The 19,484-nt window shown below is 40.7% G+C and overlaps 2 protein-coding genes across 2 annotated transcripts in view; both read left to right on the top strand.

Moving 5' to 3' along the window:
* The window catches only part of DCX (doublecortin), a 111,671-nt gene that overhangs the window by 27,693 nt on the left and 64,494 nt on the right, over positions 1–19,484 (top strand). The gene's annotated exons all lie outside the window — the stretch shown is intronic.
* On the top strand, positions 17,981–19,116 carry LOC133753623 (mitogen-activated protein kinase kinase kinase 3-like). Its single transcript, XM_062184340.1, is given in 1 exon segment — positions 17,981–19,116. A coding segment is annotated over 1 exon segment (1,077 nt). The 5' UTR covers positions 17,981–18,039.

Here is a 19,484-nt window from a genome sequence, read left to right as displayed (position 1 = left end):
CCGCAGTTTATTTAATATGGCAGTTGATAGGTGAACTTCCTCTTGCTGTTTGCAAAGAGGATGAAGCCTCACCATGCTTGGAGTTTCAAATGTTTGACTTGTCGCCTGATGGGAATTGATGTTTGTGTTTTCCAAGATTTCCTTGATTAAAAGAAGTACTGGTTCTCTAGTGGGCCATTCTACCCTTTAGGTTGTGTACCTTCAGGAATAGTTGATATAACTAGGAATGGTTTCTGATTTTGGGTGCCCTAGGCACTTTGATGTTGTGGATCCCCTTCTTTACTAGAAACAAAACACTCTGTCGGTGTACATTGACATACATTAATTTTTTGATAACTTTAAGAAACATTTACAGATATAAAAATTGTACAGTTATATGGGCTAGTATGTGATGTTTCAGTACATGTATACATTGTGCAATGTCCATCAGGGTAAACATACTTGTCTATTCAAACATTTAACATTTCTTTGTGGTGAAAACATCAAAAGTCCAAATCTTTTAGTTTGTTTTCTTAGAGAAATATATAGTAAGTTAATATTATCTAAGTTGGGGCTGGCGCCGTGGCTCACTTGGTTAATCCTCTGCCTGCAGCGCTGGCATCCCATATGGTGGCCGGGTTCTAGTCCCGGTTGCTCCTCTTCCAGTCCAGCTCTCTGCTGTGGCCTGGGAGGGCAGTGGAACATGGCCCAGGTGCTTGGGCCCCTGTACCCGCATGGGAGACCAGGAAAGGGCACTTGGCTCCTGGCTTCGGATCGGCGCAGCGCCGGCTGTGGCGGCCATTTGGGGAGTGAATCAACAGAGGGAAGACCTTTCTGTCTCTCTCTCTCTCTCACTTTCTATAACTCTATCTGTCGAATAAATTTTAAAAAATATATGTATTATCTAAGTCATCTTACTGTGAAATAAAATCCAAGAACTTCTTATTCTTATCTAGTTAGAATCTAGTACTCATTAATCAAATTTTCCTCATCCCTCAATACTGTATATTTAAACACTTTCTTCAACCTAAAAGTTGGTTTATGCCTCTGATTTTAAGATAAATTAAATATTTTTCATGGATCCATAAAAATACTGTCAGCCTTAGGAAAATCAATTTCGGATATACTGGGTTACCTGATTTCTGGGCTGGTATTGTGAACTCACATGGGAATAATGCTCTTTAAACTATATATGAAATACATGAAATTTGTTCCCTTTATGTTAACAAAACTGCTGTGTAAATCCAAGAGCATGGTAGCTTCTTGGATTTACCAACTAATGTTTAAGATGTACCAAGGAGAACCCTTCCCCTATCTTAATTCTAACATATTTTACACACTATACAAAGTATAATAAAACATTGTCAATAATTGGAATTTTCTCTGGCTTGCTGGAGTCTGAGTTGAGAACAGAGATCTGCCTCCTCAGAATCTTCCAGGAGAGGCTTCTGGAATGAATGGATAACATCATTCATCACCAGGCTTGAATTGCCTCTGTTATGGAGTCTGTGGCCCTGTAGAAGGCAGCTGTGAGTGTAGAGTGGAAATTGATTAGCAATGAGATAGATTACTGCAGATCTTCTGAGAAAAGAGGGTAGGGATGACTCATATATTTTATAGTATTTCATATAGACCCTCTGTCTTAATCCCAACCCTGATCTTGCTTAGCAACAGCCAACCCATCCTGGACTGGGTTTCTCAGTGTTATCACTGCTATTAAATTGACCATTGAAGACCTTGTTGGCTAAATGTTTACCAACAAGTTCTATCTGTAAACTGATACAGGAAAATTTAGAGGAGATGTTGACACAGGGTTTTACTGTACATAGCCATGCTCACTTTTAGATTCTGCTCTGGGGCTGGGGCTAGCACTTGGACTCCAGAGGCAATGGCTCTTACTGAGCATGCTGTAGCACCCACACCCGCCCCTACCCCCACACCCACCCCCTTCCCCCCCACACACACACACAGAGTCAATTTAAGAGTCCTCACCTTGGTTTGTTCACTGAGCACTGTAGAGTTTGGCTACTCCACAGGGACCTTGCTGAGACCTTGAGGTCAGACAGAAATCATTCCCCCTACCTTCTTGAAAAGCAAAAAAAAAAATCTGTTTAAATCAATAAGTTCCCATTCCCCCAGCTGAATGTGTCTTTCAAGGATGACAGCATCTGCTCCATATTGCCCTTGCCCTTGTCAAGCCCCAGCCTGAAACAGAACAGAATGGTGTGGGGTAGCTAGGTTTGTGTATGTAACACATATAGCATAAATGCAAAGATACGGGTCCTGGAAATCTTCATACAAAAGGCAGAGGTAGTGGGAATACAAAATAAGAATAATCAGAGTGAAATATAATTAGAAATAATTAAGGCTGCTCTGAATTTGCAGTCTCTAGAAAACATCCCCTTGGAACACAAAGGTAAACTTGATTTTCCATTGCCACACAATAGATTAGAGGTCATCAAACTATAGGTTTTCTTTAAAAAAAGAGGAAAATATGTAACAAAAACCACGTGGGACCGCAAAACCCAATGTATTTTTAAAACTGTTATAATTAAAATTTTTATTTATGTTCATCTTGTTTTTCCTTTTTGTTTATATTTTACTTTTATTTATTTATTATTTTTCCACAGAAACCTTTTATTTAAGGAATACAAACATCATACATTTCATAATTACAACTTTAGGAACATAGTGATTCTTCCCACCATACCCACCCTCTCACCCACTCTCCCACCCTCTTTCTTTTTTTTTTTTTTTGAAGACTTATTCATTTATCTGAAAGGTAGAGTTACAGAGAAGCAGAGAGAGAGAGAGAGAGAGAGAGAGAGAGAGAGAGGTCCTCCAGCCACTGATTCATTCCCCAAATGGCCACAATGGCCAGAGCTGTGCCAATCCAAAGCCAAGAGCCAGGAGCTTCTTCCAGGTCTCCCACAAGGTTCATGGGCCCAAGGACTTGGGTCATCTTCCACTGCTTTCCCAGGCCATAGTAGAGAGCTGGATCAGAAGAGGAGCAGCCAGGACTCTAACCAACACCCATATGGGATGCCAGCACTGCAGGCAGCAGCTTTACCCACTATGCCATAGTGCCAGCCTCCCATCCTTCTTTTTCTTCTCTCTCCTTTCCCATTCTTATTTTTTTTTACTAAGATCTATTTTCAATTAACTTTATACACATATGATTAACTCTATGTTAAGTAAAGAGTTCAACAAATAGTATGAAAAAACAAAACTTCTGCTGAAGCCCAGGCTTACCACATTGAAAGCCACTGCAGTGGACTGGCCTGTTGGGTCTCCTTGAGGGCAGATCACTGTACAGATCAGCCATTAATAGGCCTGCCACCCATTGCTTCTGATACCTAGCTTTCTTTTCCTCCTGGTTTGTGTTAAAGCAGACCAGAGGATGCAAGTCAAGGGAGTGCCCGTGTCCCATCTCTAATCTTCGGTGGCCTGAACTACAAGTCTATAGTCACAGGCATGTTCTGTAGTAGTTTTTCTAAGGTAGACAATGCCCATGAGGAAAATTATATTCTCACTTTAAAACTTTCTTTCCCTTTGGTCTGAAAGGGAGGTTTTTTCTACTTACTGTATACTTTGCTGATGGCGAAGTGAATCTAGCTATGAGATTATTATTTAAGTTCTTATTTTGGCTATGCTATTACAGAAAAATGTTAGCCATCTCTTTTATAAGGTCTAAAGATTAAATTGTGCGTCCTACAGATTCCTTCATAATAGATTTAGTTTCCTATCTTGAAGAGAATAGAGAAATGAAAGAACAAGTTGGGCTTAGAATAGAGAAATGAGGGAGCAAGTCCTAGATCGCTTGCTGACAATAGCAATATCACATGAATACTTAGCAAACAGTTTCAACCATTAGATAACAACTTAAGAAAACATTTACCAGAAGGTCCAATGCCTTCTATAAATTTTAAGAATCATGTATTTGAAAATACCTCTTAAATATCTAACATGGTGTAGTTTGTTTAACCAGCAAACTTAAGCACAACCATATAAAATGTTTTAAGCCCTGGCAGCTCTGCCAAGAGTTGGATCACTGGAAATGGACCTGCCCTGGACTCGAAGGATGCCCAGGTCAGAGCCACAGATCTTATTGGCTCTAAGCTGAAAAGCCCTTCACTCAGCCCAACTTCCAAAGTGACCACTGCAGCTGAGGGTGTGGTCAAGTAGGGTCAGCAACATTGCAGGCAGAACTGTAAATTTCTTGTTAGAGATGCCCCCTGCCTTTACCTGGCCAGCTCTCCTCCCAGCCCAGCCAAGTCATGAAAGTCAACAGAGTGCCTTCCCCTAGGAGGTTCACACCTCCCTTAGGATATACCCCATGTGAAGAGATAGATAGGTCTGGGCCTCTTAACTTACAAGGCCTAAAGCCCACCAGATTATTATCAAGCCCCTTCTATCAGGTTCTATTTGCCTCTCAATCAGAAAACTTAATTGTAGCTTAGACAGCACCTTTCTTAGCTCCTCTAAGAATGACTCTGTCCTTTGTTCTAGACCCTGTCTAGCGTACTTGGGCCTCATTCCTTTGTAATCATAACCTCTACTCTACCACCAATGGCTCTACTCCCAACCTGTGTGTACTGATGGTCCTCTTCCCCACTTAATGCTGTATAATTGTTCAAACCTGGTTAATGCCACTCTTAGGATCATTGGTTACTATTCTCACTCTGTCTTTTATGACCTTGTCTAAATATGATCAGAGTCGGCAAACTTGGAAGGCTTCCATAGCCTTGGCAATCATGACGACAGCCTAGGGTGGTTACTGGTGCCATAAACTAGAGTGTCAATTTGTTGGGTCAACAACAGGAGCCACTGTGCACTTGCTCCTCATGTGGGATCTCTGTCCTTAATGTGCTGTACATTGTGATTTAATGCTATAACTAGTACTCAAACAGTATGTTTCACTTTGTGTGTCTATGTGGGTGCAAACTGTTGAAACCTTTATACTAAATTGATCTTCTGTATATAAAGAGAATTGAAAATGAATCTTGATGCAAATGGAAGGGGAGAGGGAGCGGGAGAGGGGAGGGTTGCGGGTGGGAGGGAAGTTATGGGAGGGGAAAGCCACTGTAATCCATAAGCTGTACACTGGAAATTTATATTCATTAAATAAAAGTTTTAAAAAAAAAAAATAAAAAAAAAATAAAAAAAAATAAAAAAAATTAAAAAAAAAAGAAAAAAAAAAAAAAGAAAAAACAAAACTGTTCCTCAACAGTTGAGACAAGGGCTGTAAACAATCATTGAATCTCAAAATGTCAATTTCATTTCTATGGATTACCTTTTAGGTTCTCTATTAGTTATCACAGTTCAGGGAGAACATATGGTATTTTTTTGAAAGGCAGAGACATAGAGAGAGGCTGACAAAGATCTTCCATTGGTTGTTTCATTTTCCAAATTCCCGCAATAGTGGGATCTGGGTGAATTTGAAACCAGGAGCCCAGAACTCAATTTAGGTCTGCCACATGGATGGCAGGAACCAAAGTACTTGAGCCATCATCTCCTTCCTTCCAAGATGCACATTAGCAGTAAATTGGAATCAGAAACAGAGCCAGAACTTGAACTCAGGTATTCTGGGATGTGGGTGTCCCAAATGATATCTTAACCACTGCCCCAAATGCCTATCTACCTTTAATTTGTATTTTTGATTGACATATAGTAGTTCTATATATTTGTGGAATATGTAGTTAATAATTCTACATATGTGTATCATATATACAACATGATATATTTATTTATGAGCAGTCTTCCAATAGTTCATGGAAATGCATATTATACAAAACTATTTATACTTTTCAAATAGTTTGTGCCAAAATAAATTTATCTTTTAATTGCATTTCCATGGACATTTAGAGAATATATATATATATATATATAAATAAAATGATCAAGTCAGGGTAATTAGCATATCTGTCACCTTAAACATTTATTATTTCTTTGTAGCAATCATTCAAAATCCTCTCTTCTAGATTTTAAAAATATATGCATTATGTTATTGCTAACTGTACTCATTCTATACAATAGAACATCAGGTTTTTCTTTATTCTTTATATCCAACATGTTAATAATATGAGCTGTGTTAGGATCCTTCAGAGGAACAGAATCAATATGATGTATATAGATATCGATATGGATATCTATATAGATATAGATATAAATATATTTTCTGGAATTGTCTCATGTGATCATGGGAACTGGCAAATACAAATTATGCCAGGCAGATGAGCAAGCTATAGACCCAGAGAAGAGTGGATGTTTTAATTTGGAGTCCAAAGGCGTGGGTCTTTTATATAAATCATTTGTCAGCTACTGCAACATAGGAAGGGATAGCAGAAAAGAACATTGGCAGTGCCCTGGAGATTTTTACTCTATCACTAAAGAGCCCAGTAATCTAGACTAAACCACCACCTCTCTCTGGATTTGAGTTTCTGCTATGGTAGAAAAAGTTCCTCTCAGAATGCGAGCATTTTATTTATTTTTAAAGATTTATTTACTTATTTGAAAGGCAGAGTTACAGAGAAGGAAAGACAGAGAGAAAGAACTTCCATGCATTGGTTCACTCCCCAGATGGCCACAATGGTGGGAGCTGGTCTGGTCTGGTCTGAAGCCAGGGGGCCAGGAACTTCCTCTAGGTCTCCCACATGGATGAAGGGGCCCAAGCACTTAGGACATTTTCTGCTGCTTCCTCAGGCACATTAGCAGGGGGCTGGATAAGTCGTGGAGCAGCTGGGACCCCCAACTAGCACCCTTATGGGATGCCAGTGTTGTAGGCAGTGGCTTTACTTGCTACACCAGAGTGCTAGCTCCCACAAACATTTTATACACCTCAGTCTTAAGTTTCCTGATGCCATAACTCAAGTTCGAAAGATCTCAAATAGTTAAGCTTAAGCTGCTTCCCCAGCAAATCTAGAAATGACTCCACACTAGCAAGAGTCCCAGACAGTAAATTTAATTATCTATAATTTAAAGAATGAAAAAAGTCCAATTTTTCCAGTTTGCTAGAAACTTTTTATATTTTCGTATTTATCTGAGAGAGAAAGAGGGAGAAAATTTCCATATGCTGATTCACTCCAAACATACTCATAATGGCCAGGACTGGGAACCAGGAATGCTACACATGGATGGCAGGAACTCAATTTCTTGAGCCATCACAACTACTTCCCAGGGTCTGCATTAGTAGGAAGCTGGAGTCAGAAACCAGAGTTGGGTATTGAACCCAGTTACTGGAGTGGGGGGCAGTGCAAGTGTCTTAGCCACTTAGCCACTTTTGTTAGTGATTTTCTTAAAAGTAGGTTCCATTAATGATAACAGATTATGGCAGTCCTTTATAATCATTAAACAGAGGTACACTTGATATTTGTAGATGGTTACACTAGGCACTTTAGAAGACCATGTAAGTATTTAGTCTTGAGATTCTTATAATATAGATAGGAAGACATGCACCATACCTGGAATAAAGACTTAAATCTTTTAGAGTAACATAAACACAATGGTTCGGGTGAGAGGCATTATCTCATTCATGGATATATCCCTAGAGATCAAAACAGTGACTAGGTCCTAGTAGCCATGCTTGCTCACTTGCGTGTTCTCTCCATATATATAAATGAATGAAAATGAGTGGGGATGATTTAATGAGTAATAAGTACCAAAGGAGTACATGCATGTTTAGATGAGGTACAAGGTAGAGGCTCATTTTGGAAAGCCTTCCAATGAAGGCAAGGGTATAGTGAACTCAACAGAGGAAGAAGAAGGCAATAATCCAATGGTGATATTTCTGAAATGTTGGATTTCTATACACAAAGACATATAAGTTGAATTCAGGGTTAAGAGCCACACAAATTTGAACATTATGTAAATCAAAGGCAGCTTCAAACAATGCTAATCTTTGAAATAGAAAAGACAGATTAGGTTCTATTACTCACCTTAAAATTTGACTTGATTTATGACTTTCACTAGCCATTTAACCTCTTGGTTCCCTGATCTATAAAACACAAATAACATCTGTTTTTTGAAAGTCAAAGTTGAAGGAGACCCTAGACCTCATTTTGTCCATTGGGTCTCAGTTCTAACTGCCCATTAGAATTCTTACAGGAACTTTTTGAAAACCTAATATCCAGGCCTGACCCCAGGCCACATACATCAAAATCTCTGGGTTTATGACCCAGGCATCGGTATCAGCATTCTTATTTTTTTAAAGATTTATTTATTTATTTGAAAGAGTTACACAGAGAGAGGAAAGGCAGAGAGAGAAAGAGAGAGAGAGGTCTCCATCTGATGGTTTACTTCCCAATTGGCCGCAACGACCAGAACTGCGCCGATCTGAAGCCAGGAGCCAGGAGCTTCTTCCAGGTCTCCCACATGGGTGCAAGGGCCCAAGGACTTGGGCCATCTTCTACTGCTTTCCCATGCCACAGCAGAGAGCTGGATTGAAAGAGGAGCAGCCAGGACCAGAACTGGCTCCCATATGGGATACCAGCGCTTCAGGCCAGAGTGTTAACCCACTGTGCCACAGTGCCGGCCCCAAGTATCAGCATTCTTTAAATCTCCCTGATCAAGTCAGTGTCCAGCCAAGGCTGAGAATAATAAACTGAATTCCAGAGCATTTTAAGGAACTTTGCTTAACTTATCTCAGAGGGCCACAAAGGATATTATTAAGTCATAGACCTTTAGAGCCAAAAAGAGCCTTAGATATCAAAATGTCTGTGTTATTTCATGTTATTCATTTGAAATAACATTTCATATTATTCATTTGAAAGGGATTATCATGCCAAGAGAACTGGAAAATATTAATTGGCAACTAAGCAAAGAATGCCTCTGTCATTAAATTGTACTAGTAGGCCAAGAGATGAAACCTTCACTGTTTTTCATTTTCCAGGCTTCCCTGAGTTAGAAAATGAATAAGTGTTCCATTTCAATATCTGGAATATGGATCATTGGGTTGAATTCTTCATGAATAAAGATGGAATACACTGCCCTGAAAATTCACAATTTTTCTTCAAGAAGAAACATAAGCATATTGTAAATGTATGATGACTTGGATCCATAGCAAGGGTGCTGTTTAGGCTAGTCCTAGCATATTTCTAGCTTACATGATCTGTTTGGAGGCATAGTCATATCTGGAAGCAGAAGAACGTGTTTGGGAATTTTAGCATGGTATCAGCCCTTTTTGCTGAGGGGGTCTTCATTGCTTCTGGCTTCAGAGTCTTCAGTTTGCAATGAGTGTGCATATGCCACACTTTACAGAGGATGAAAATACAGGATCATTTCCCTTTAAGATTTATTTCTGCATTCAGACCTTTTCTTTATGCAATCAGATCCATTATTTGTAATTTGTCCTTCTAGACAGAAGTGTGATGTTGAATCTTAAGTGCATTTTCTAGTTCCCCTATATAGCTCCATGTCGTTGAGTTGCATTTGTCCTATGTCTGAGAAATCATTTGTTGCCCATGGCCCACCCCTTTTGTGAAGTTTTCCAATGCATACACCTAGTTTCAGAATTGGTTATACTGAGAATGCCAGAGAATTTATCATTTCACTGTTCTGTAATTATTTTCAGGTGTGTCTCTCTCAACCCCCGCCCCACAGATCCTGTCTTGTACACTCTTATATCTCTTCCCCCACCCCAGTATTTAGCATATTATTTTTACAAAATCGAGGATTGAGCCATTTGAGTTATTTTTAGTTGCTCAAGTTCTTTCAAAACCCCAGTAAAATGCTTCTCTGCTCATGTTATTTACTACCCAACAAAATTCTAGAAGAATAGATGCAGGTGTATATGAGGATCATTGGTATGGGTTTTGATAAAAAAATTGTTGGGCTACCACTAGTCTAGAGCAACGTGTTCAAAACATGGCTGTGCATCAGAATCACCTGGGAATTAAATCGCCAGGGAAGAGAGTTGGGAATCCATAAATTGCAAAGCTTTCCAAGTAATTCTCATGAGCAGTCAGGTCTGGAAACTATTGGCCTAAGTGTCCTCTAGTGCTTCTCAAACTTCAATTTTTATACAAGATTTTGTATTTCTAACAAGATCCCAGGTGATGCTAATGCTGTTGGTCAGAAGACTAAAGATGGCTGCTAGCTAGTGGTTTTCAATGTGTGGTACCTGGGCCAGCAACATCAGTATCACTCTCCTGAGAATTTATTAGAAATACAAATTGTTATGTCAAGTGCTTGGCCTAACAGTTAAGATATCCATGCCCCAGACCAGAGTGCCTGGATTGGAGTTCCAGTTTCAACTCCGGATTCCAGATTTCTGCTAATTTGAACCCTGGGAAGTGGCTGCAAAGGCAGAAGTGTTTGGATAATTGTCACCCATATGGGAGACCTGGATTGAGATCCAGGCTCTTGGCTTAGCCTGGCCCAGTCCCAGTTGTTTCAGGCATCTGGGGGAATGACCAGCCAATCAGAGTTGTATCTCTTTCTTCTTCCTCATCCACCACCCCGTCTTCTTCCTCCTTCTCCTCCTCTTTCTCATCCTCTTCCTCCTCCTCCTCCTTCCTTCCTTCCTTCCTTCCTCCTCCTCCTCCTCCTCCTGCTCTTCTTCTTCTTCTTCTTCTTCTTCTTCTTCTTCTCTCCCTATTTCTCTCTCTCTCTCTCTCTCTCTCTCTCTCTATATATATATATATATATATGCCTCTCAAATAAATAATAAAATATTAAAAATACAAATTCTTAGCTCCACTCTAATTTTTTATTTGTTTTGTTTTTTAAGATTTATTTTATTTATTTGAAAGACAGAGTTACAGAGAGAGGCAGAGACAGAGAGAGAGGTCTTCCATCCGCTGGTTCACTCACTCCCCAGATGGCTGCAACAGCCAGAGCTGCACTGATCTGAAGCCAAGAACCAGGAGCTTCTTTCAGGTCTCCCACGTGGATGCAAGGGCCCAAGGACTTGGGCCATCTTTCCATTGCCCTCCCAGGCCACAGCAGAGAGCTGGATCAGAAGAGGAGCAGCTGGGACTAGAACTGGCGCCCATATGGGATGCCAGTGCTTCAGGCCAGGGCATTAACCCACTGCGCCACAGTGCTGGCCCCTTAGCTCCACTCTAGACTAGATCTACTGAACCCAAAACTAGAGTGGGGTTGATCAATCTGAATTTCAATAATCCTTGTGAGTGATTCTAATAACCACCAAAGCATGAGAAACACTGTTCTAAATGGTATTAGTAATAAGGTATAGAGGTGTGGTACAGCGCATTAGAAAAACTTGCATCTCAACTCTGTCTCTCAGCTACCCTTTACCCTCCCTGGACCTTGGTTTTCATATCTAAGAAACATGGATAGGAATAACATACATTTATTCAATAAATATTTATATTGCCAGGTATTTCATTAGTTGTTGGGAATACATCAAAATGAATAAGATACATTCTTTGCCCTTGAGGAATTCACTGTTGTCTTGCCTAATGTAAAAGGTTATTATTCTGTATCTTCAACAAGATAATGTATGTGAGAGTACTCTGTGAATTATAAGCTATGCTACAATATTTACCCCTATTTCTTTTTAAAGACTTGTATATTTGTTTGTTTACTTGAAAGGCAGAGCAATAGAGAGAGAGACAGAGAGAGATATTCCACCAATTCACTCCCAAAATGGCCACAACTTCCAGGTTTGGACTAGAAGAAAGCCATGAGCCAGGAACTCTATGCTGATCTCCTATATGTGTGGTGGGGACCAAAATATTTGGGTCACTTTCTGCTCTTTCCCAGATGCATTAAAAAGAAGCTAGATCAGAAGCAGAATAGCCAGGTCTCCAACCAGCACTCTGATATAGGATGCCAACATTGCAAGCAGTAGCTTAATTCACTGTGCCACAATGCCATCCTCAGTGCCCCATTTATTATGTCTTGTATTCATAGCACTTAAACTTTAGTAGAAATCCTACTGATAAAAGCCAAAAGAAGTGAATATTTGCAGTTATCTTGCACTTTATACTTTTAGGAGTCCTTTCTCTTTCATTATCCCTTTTAATTATATCAAAAACCCTATGAGATAGCCTGAATGGGTTTGATTATCTCCCTCTGACTGATGTAAAATCTGATATTCCATGACATGAAGACACTCATCCAGAACTTATCAATCGCAGAACCAGAACTAGAATACAGATCTCTTGACATCTATGTCAGTGTTCTTTTCCTACGCCATGCTGGCTGATCAAGTAAAAGTCATTTGAGATTCAGTACAAGATAATTAGGTTACTACAAACACAGATATGAAAGAAGGTACAGCTCTCTTTAAAAATCTTAAATCTGTCCAACTTTTAGTCATCTGTTTGAGTTAAAGCATAAAGCAACTGTCGCAGAGACACAGCTAAACTCTTCTGTTTTGAATTTCTATATATCAGAAGCCTTTTTTAAAATTTTTTTGACAGGCCAAGTGGACAGTGAGAGAGAGAGAGAGACAGAGAGAAAGGTCTTCCTTTGCCGTTGGTTCACCCTCCAATGGCCGCCACGGCCGGCGCGCTGCGGCCGGCGCACTGCGCTGATCCGAAGGCAGGAGCCAGGTGCTTCTCCTGGTCTCCCATGGGGTGCAGGGCCCAAGCACTTGGGCCAGCCTCCACTGCACTCCCTGGCCATAGCAGAGAGCTGGCCTGGAAGAGGGGCAACCGGGACAGAATTTGGTGCCCTGACCGGGACTAGAACCCGCTGCAAGGCGGAGGATTACCCTGTTGAGCCACGGCGCCGGCCCATATATCAGAAGCCTTGTCAACTGCTGCCAGGCAGTTGGAATATATGTACATTTCAGAAATCAAAGGCTTGTATTAGGTAGCTACATTGGAAACCAAAATAAAATCCTTGCCTCGCTGAAAACCCTTTAGAACAGATTGGAAATAAAAACCTATATCTTTTCATGCAAGCTGAAGCTGGAGGCCTACTCTCCTCTGTTAAATTCTGGCTTTTTTTTTCCTACAAATAGCCTAATTTTCACAGTAAGAGGATATTGAGGAATTTCAACTTTGGACAAACAAGGTTATTGGGACTTAAATCTTAACACTGACATTTCCCATTTACAAATAAATGCCAAAGAATGACAGATTCTGCTTGAAAAGACAAACTAAAGCATAAAATATGCTTATTTTCTGAGGAAGACTTATTTGAAATAGGTTTTGGACAGAATTGTCTTCTTTATACTCATAGAAAAGGCAGAACAAATGACTGGGTCTCGAGGGCAATTCCACATTCTTCCATGCCAGTCTCCCCGTTCCCTTCCACAAAGTCTTACATTCAGATTACCACACAGATAATTCTCTACCAAAATAATTTTGTGTAAAATTCTCCCACAAGATGAATGATGCTTTGGAGTTTCCTGTGTAATATACTGTGATTTACTGCTACTTTCACTCAGTAGTGTGCTCTCTGCAATTTTTTGTGCCAGTTTTTGATTCTCCAAATAACTTTTGATTCAGAAAAAATGCTACCTAAATGTTTTAACCTCAATAAATTCAACTAAAATAGCTGAAAACATACTGACATCAAAGTGGCACAGTATATAATTCTTATTGTTAAGAAATAATGTAGAGGGGCCGGCGCTGTGGCGCAGCAGGTTAAAGCCCTGGTCTGAAGCGCCGGCATCCCATATGGGTGCCGGTTCTGGTCCTGGCTGCTCCTCTTCTGATTAAGCTCTCTGCTGTGGCCTGAGAAAGCAGTAGAAGATGACCCAAGTCCTTGGGCCCCTGCATTCATGTGGGAGACCTGAAAGAAGCTCTTTGCTCCTGGCTTTGGATCGGCGCAGCTCTGGCTGTTGCGGCCATCTGGGGAGTGAGTGAACCAGCGGATGGAAGACCTCTCTCTCTGTCTCTACCTCTCTGTAACTCTGTCTTTCAAATAAATAAAATAAATCTTTTTAAAAAGAAGAAATAATGTAGAATATGAGAAAGAGAAAAATAATGTTCCAAGCAGAATTCTAGCAGAATTCTTTAAAGAACATCATTTCTACCATTTGCAAATTTTTAAGAAGCACCAGAAATGTCGGTTATTGAAAAATCCTTGCCTGGGAGTCAGAATACCTTGGTTTAATCAAAACTCTATCATTAAGTTGCCATTTAACGTATAAGGCAATCATTCAACTTCTCACCGTGTCAGTTTCCATGTATATGAAATGTAGGGAAATACTGGCTTTAAATAAATCACAAATGTTAACATAATTTTCTGAAAAGGATAAAATTATGACATATAGATATTATAAAAGTGAACATATATTAAAGCTATTCTATTGAACTCATAATCAATAAAAGAACCAGGCAGAGGTTATAAGCCAGTTCAAAAGAGAATCTAAAATGTTGATCTATTGATACAATGAAATCCCTATCAAAGTAGTAGGGATTTCAAATAATAGTTAGTTGGTTTCTTTGCAGTGATTGATAAGCTGATATGTAAATTCATTTGTAAATGTAAGGGATCCAGAATAGCCAAAATAATCTTGCTAAAGAACAACAAAGCAGAAGGATTCATACTTATCATAAGGATTCAGTAATCAAAACAGCATGATATGGCATAAAGATAGTTATATAGCTTAATGGAATAGAGTACAGAAATAAACCCTGACATTTGCACTCAAACAATTTCTAATGAAATTGCCAAGACAATTCAATGGAAAAAGAATAAGCTTTTCAACAATTGGTGCTGGGACAACTGGATAGCCACTTACAAAGGAACAAACTTAGATTCTCTACCTCATACCATTTAAAAAATTAACTTAAAATGAATCAAAGAGGTAAATGTAACAGCAGAAAATATAAAACTCTGAAAGGAAACGTGTAAATCTCTAATTTAGACTGTGCGATGTTTTCTTAGGTATGGTACAAAAGAAAACACAAGAAGCCAAAGAATAAATAGAAAAATTTAACTTCATCAGGATTAAAAATGTATGTGCTGCAAATGATACCATCAAGAAAGTGGAAAGATGACTTATAGAATGGGAAAAATGTATGAAAATTATACAATTGATTAGGGGCTTGTATCTAGAATTTACATATATTACTTTGACAAATTAATAGTAACATTATAATTAGTCCAATGTAAAATGCACTTGAATAGACATTTCTTCAAAGAATATATTGAAACATAGTCAACATCATTATCCATCATGGAAATAAAAATGAAAACCTTGATATAACACTTCACACCCACTGAGTTAGCAATAATAAAAGACAGATAATAGTAATTGTTGGAAAGGTAGTAGAGGAAAAAAAATTACTCATGGGAAAGTAAAAACAATGTGGCCACTTTGTCAAAGGTCAAAATGCATTTGGACACTTAACCTACTGAACATCATAGCTTAGCAACAGAGTATACCATAGGGCACTGTTTGTTTACCCCAGTGATTGTGTAGGTGATTGGGAGTTGTGACTAACTGCCACTGTCCAATATCATGATAAATTATTTATTGTACTATATATAATTAGGCCAGGAAAAGATTAATATTCAAAATTTGAAGTGTGGTTTCTTCAGTATGTATGTCATTTTTTGCACCATTGTATAGTTGAAAATCATAAATTGAAACATTTTCTATCAGGAATTGTCTGAATAGTATACACTTTTCAAATAAAATTTCTGTTTTGTGCTATTATAACAAAACATACGAGGTAAGTTTAGAGATACACAAGGAACATAGGAGCAATTTACACTGACACACAGCTGCTGCACCAGTAGAAATGAGGCTTTGCAAGCTTGTACCTTCTATATAATATGTGCTCAGTTGATGGCCATGTATCTTCAGCCGAATTTCTATACAACTATTTGCACAAGGTTCTCAAGTGCATACAGTCTAGACCTAAAAATCCTTAATGGTCAGGTGAAACAACAGAACCAAGAGGAAAGTCATACTGCAGAGGAATGGCTGCCTGAACAATGGTGGTCTCAGCTAAAACATCAGATGTGGTTTCTTTGTCCCCTTATATTCTTTGGATGTGGTTATGCCATTGATAGGCTTGCAGAACTGAAGATGACTGGTGCTGGATAGAGGAGCCTTATTTTTTTAGTATTGCAGCTTTGCTATTTTTGTAACATGGTGATTGAGTTGAACACAATCAAAGTACAGTGGTAACTGATCTCCCCTTCCTGAATGAGTGAGCAGATGATTTAATATTGATGTCAGCATCCTTGACCTGCCAAGCGAGCAGTGTTTGGTTACTGCTTCTGTTTGAAATGATGCTGTGTTTTGGTTGTGGTCCAAAGCTTAAAAGCACTGTTTGGCAACTCCTTTCTTCTATGGAGCTCTCACCATTCACATGTGACAGATCTGGTAAAATACTAGTTAGGTTGAATCTTGCTTGCTTCCACTCCGTCATCTTTGTATGAATCCAATTTTCGCACACACACCCCCCCCCCCTTTTTAACGGGTTTTTAGCTGATGTTCGTGAAGAGCAGTGAGTACCTAGAACTGTGCCACTAATGAAAGGAAATCTCATCAAAGAAGGTACATTTCTTTACAGAGCTGTGTCATACCATCCTTTGGGCCCTCTGCTGGGAAAGTAGAATCAAGTCTCAAATAATGCCTTTTAATTGTATCCTCTAGTATTATAGATGTAGGACAGTACTGTATCATACCTCTGTGAATGTAAAATATCTTGTACCTGCTTCATGATACGTAGTAGAGACTGTGTTTTATCAGAGCTGTTTTTAATGATGTTATTCTAGAATGTTTTCTTTCCAGATGATTGAGAAGCTAATTTAAAAAAATGGTGCCAGGTAACACGACAGTAACAAAACTTTGCTGTTTTCGGGGTTTTGTTTTTTTACCTTTTTTCTTTTTTTAATGGAGTGTGCTAGATGTCTCTATAATTTTGTTCAAATGACTGCAGAACCTAGAAAAGCTATTGCTGCTATTGATACATAACATACTGCTATTACTGGTCTTTTTATATAAATATATATATATACATATATATAATTGAATTTTTGGAAACTTTAGCTGTGCTGTCAACTTTGAGAAAAGTATCCCAGTTTACCGTGTTGAGTTGGCATTGTACAGAAATTAACAGCCATATTGGTCTAGAAACGTTAAACTTAATTTTTTTTCCATTTGTACAGGGGTAACACACTGTATTAAATATGTAAGGTCTTATCTACGTGGGTTTGATTACAGAACTAATAAAGTATTCTCTAAATAATGAAAAAAAAAAGAAAACAGAATTTTATCACAGTTCAGGAGGATGGGGAGTCCAGGATCAAGGCACTGGTAGGTTCAACTGTCCGGTGAGGACTCCTTTCTCCGTAAGGGAGGAATGCTGTGTCATCACAGAGGAAGGTTTAAGGGCAAGAGAGTTAAGCATGAAAGCATTTTATTAGAGGCCTTAATCCCATTCACATAGACTAATCATAGGCCAATCACCTTTTCAACGGCCTTCTTAATACTATCATATTGGCAACACTTGAATTTCAGAAGTACCACATTCAAACCATGGTAGCAGTCAGTTCTCCCCCTTGTTTCAGGTCAGTGGACTTAGAGACAAAATGAGTGCTCACTAGACAAACATCTGTTTGAGTATAGCAGTGGGGCAAACTAGCAATATCTCTTGAGAAGTCTATCCATGTCTAGATATGGAGACTGGGCCACTACCTAATTAGGCATTTTATGAACTTGGAAGTTGGTAATCTGTTTAAAGAATATTATTTGATTATATTAAAAGCTTTATGTCAAAAGACACCATAAACTAATATTGTACAGAATTGTGCATGGGCCACTCAACCAAATTCTTGGGGAGAGGTTGTTAAAAATTTAGATTTGCAGAACGGTGGCCGGACGGAGCGACTGCAGCACTGAGGGACTGGCGGGCGGGTGGGCCGAGCGGCGCCGCCGAGGCCGGGCTGGGCTGAGCCCAGGAGCGCCGGGGATGTAGCGGGCCACCTTGCCCATGCCACAGTCCCCGGTCGCGGCCAGAGCCAGAGCCGGAGCCTGGGCAGGCGGTGGGGGCCCCGAGCGCAGCCTGCGCCCCCCGCACGGAGCCAGGCCAGCTGCCGTCCCCGCCGCCCGGGCCCCCCGGCATGCAGCTCTGGCTGCGGAGGTGACACTCTCGGACCTGAGCCGCCGCCGCCATCGCCACCATGGATGAACAAGAGGCATTGAACTCAATCATGAAGGATCTGGTGGCCCTCCAGATGAGTCGACGTCCCCGGGTATCTGGATATGAGACCATGAAGAACAAGGACACGGGTCACCCAAATCGGCAGAGTGATGTCAGGATCAAGTATGAGCACAATGGGGAGAGGCGAATTTTAGGATTTAGCCGTCCTGTGAGATACGAAGATGTGGAGCACAAGGTGACAGCAGTATTTGGGCAACCTCTTGATCTACATTATATGAACAATGAGCTTTCCATCCTGCTGAAAAACCAAGACGATCTTGATAAAGCAATTGACATTTTGGATAGAAGCTCAAGCATGAAAAGCCTTAGGATATTGTTGCTGTCCCAGGACAGAAACCATACCAGCTCCTCTCCCCACTCTGAGGTGTCCAGGCAGGTGCGGATCAAGGCTTCCCAGTCCGCGGGGGATATAAATACCATATACCAGCCCCCTGAGTCCAGAAGCAGGCACCTCTCTGTCAGCTCCCAGAACCCTGGCTGAAGCTCGCCTCCCCCTGGCTATGTGCCTGAGCAGCAGCAGCACATTGCCCAACAGGGGTCCTACACCAGCATCAACAGTGAGGGGGAGTTCATCCCAGAGACCAGCGAACAGTGCATGCTGGATCCCCTGAGCAGTGCTGAAAATTCCTTGTCAGGAAGCTGCCAGTCCTTGGACAGGTCAGCAGACAGCCCATCCTTCCGGAAATCACGAATGTCCCGAGCCCAGAGCTTCCCAGACAACAGGCAGGAGTACTCCGATCGCAAAACACAGCTCTATGACAAAGGGGTCAAAGGCGGAACCTACCCCCGGCGCTACCACATGCCAGTGCACCACAAGGACTACAATGATGGCAGAAGAACATTTCCCCGAATACAGCGTCATCAAGGCAACCTGTTCACCCTGGTGCCCTCCAGCCGCTCCCTGAGCACAAATGGAGAGAACATGGGTCTGGCTGTGCAATATTTGGACCCTCGTGGGCACCTGCGGAGTGCAGACGGTGAGAATGCCCTCTCTGTGCAAGAGAGGAATGTGCCAACCAAATACTGTTACAGGTGATGGACGCCTCAAGAGAGAAGAGCAAATGAAAGCAGCTGGTTTTGCAGAAGTGTGTGTTGCACAGTGCCATTGGGCCTGGGCCCCTCTGTTTCCTTCTGTCCCTTTCCCCCCAGGGGCCTCTGTCAGACCCCGTTCACTCTCCACTGCCCTGTGAAGACAGTGAGCATGTGTTCCTGCCTCCACTCTGGCCCTTGCCCAGGGTGGGGACTGGCTCCTCATCTTGACCAAAGCTGCCCTATGGCAGCTCGGCCTCTCCACAGATCCATCCTGACAGCTATAGCTCTCTCCCCAGCCTGTATCCCAAACCCAGCCCCTGTTCTCCAGAGGAAGCAGTGTGGTGCTGGCTGACGAGACGAGATGACTCTGCA

This window comes from Lepus europaeus, chromosome X (genome assembly GCF_033115175.1).
Source record: "Lepus europaeus isolate LE1 chromosome X, mLepTim1.pri, whole genome shotgun sequence".
Taxonomy (NCBI): Eukaryota; Metazoa; Chordata; class Mammalia; order Lagomorpha; family Leporidae; genus Lepus; species Lepus europaeus.
Note: the sequence above shows the minus strand (reverse complement) of the source record. Positions and strands in the feature narration are given on the sequence as shown.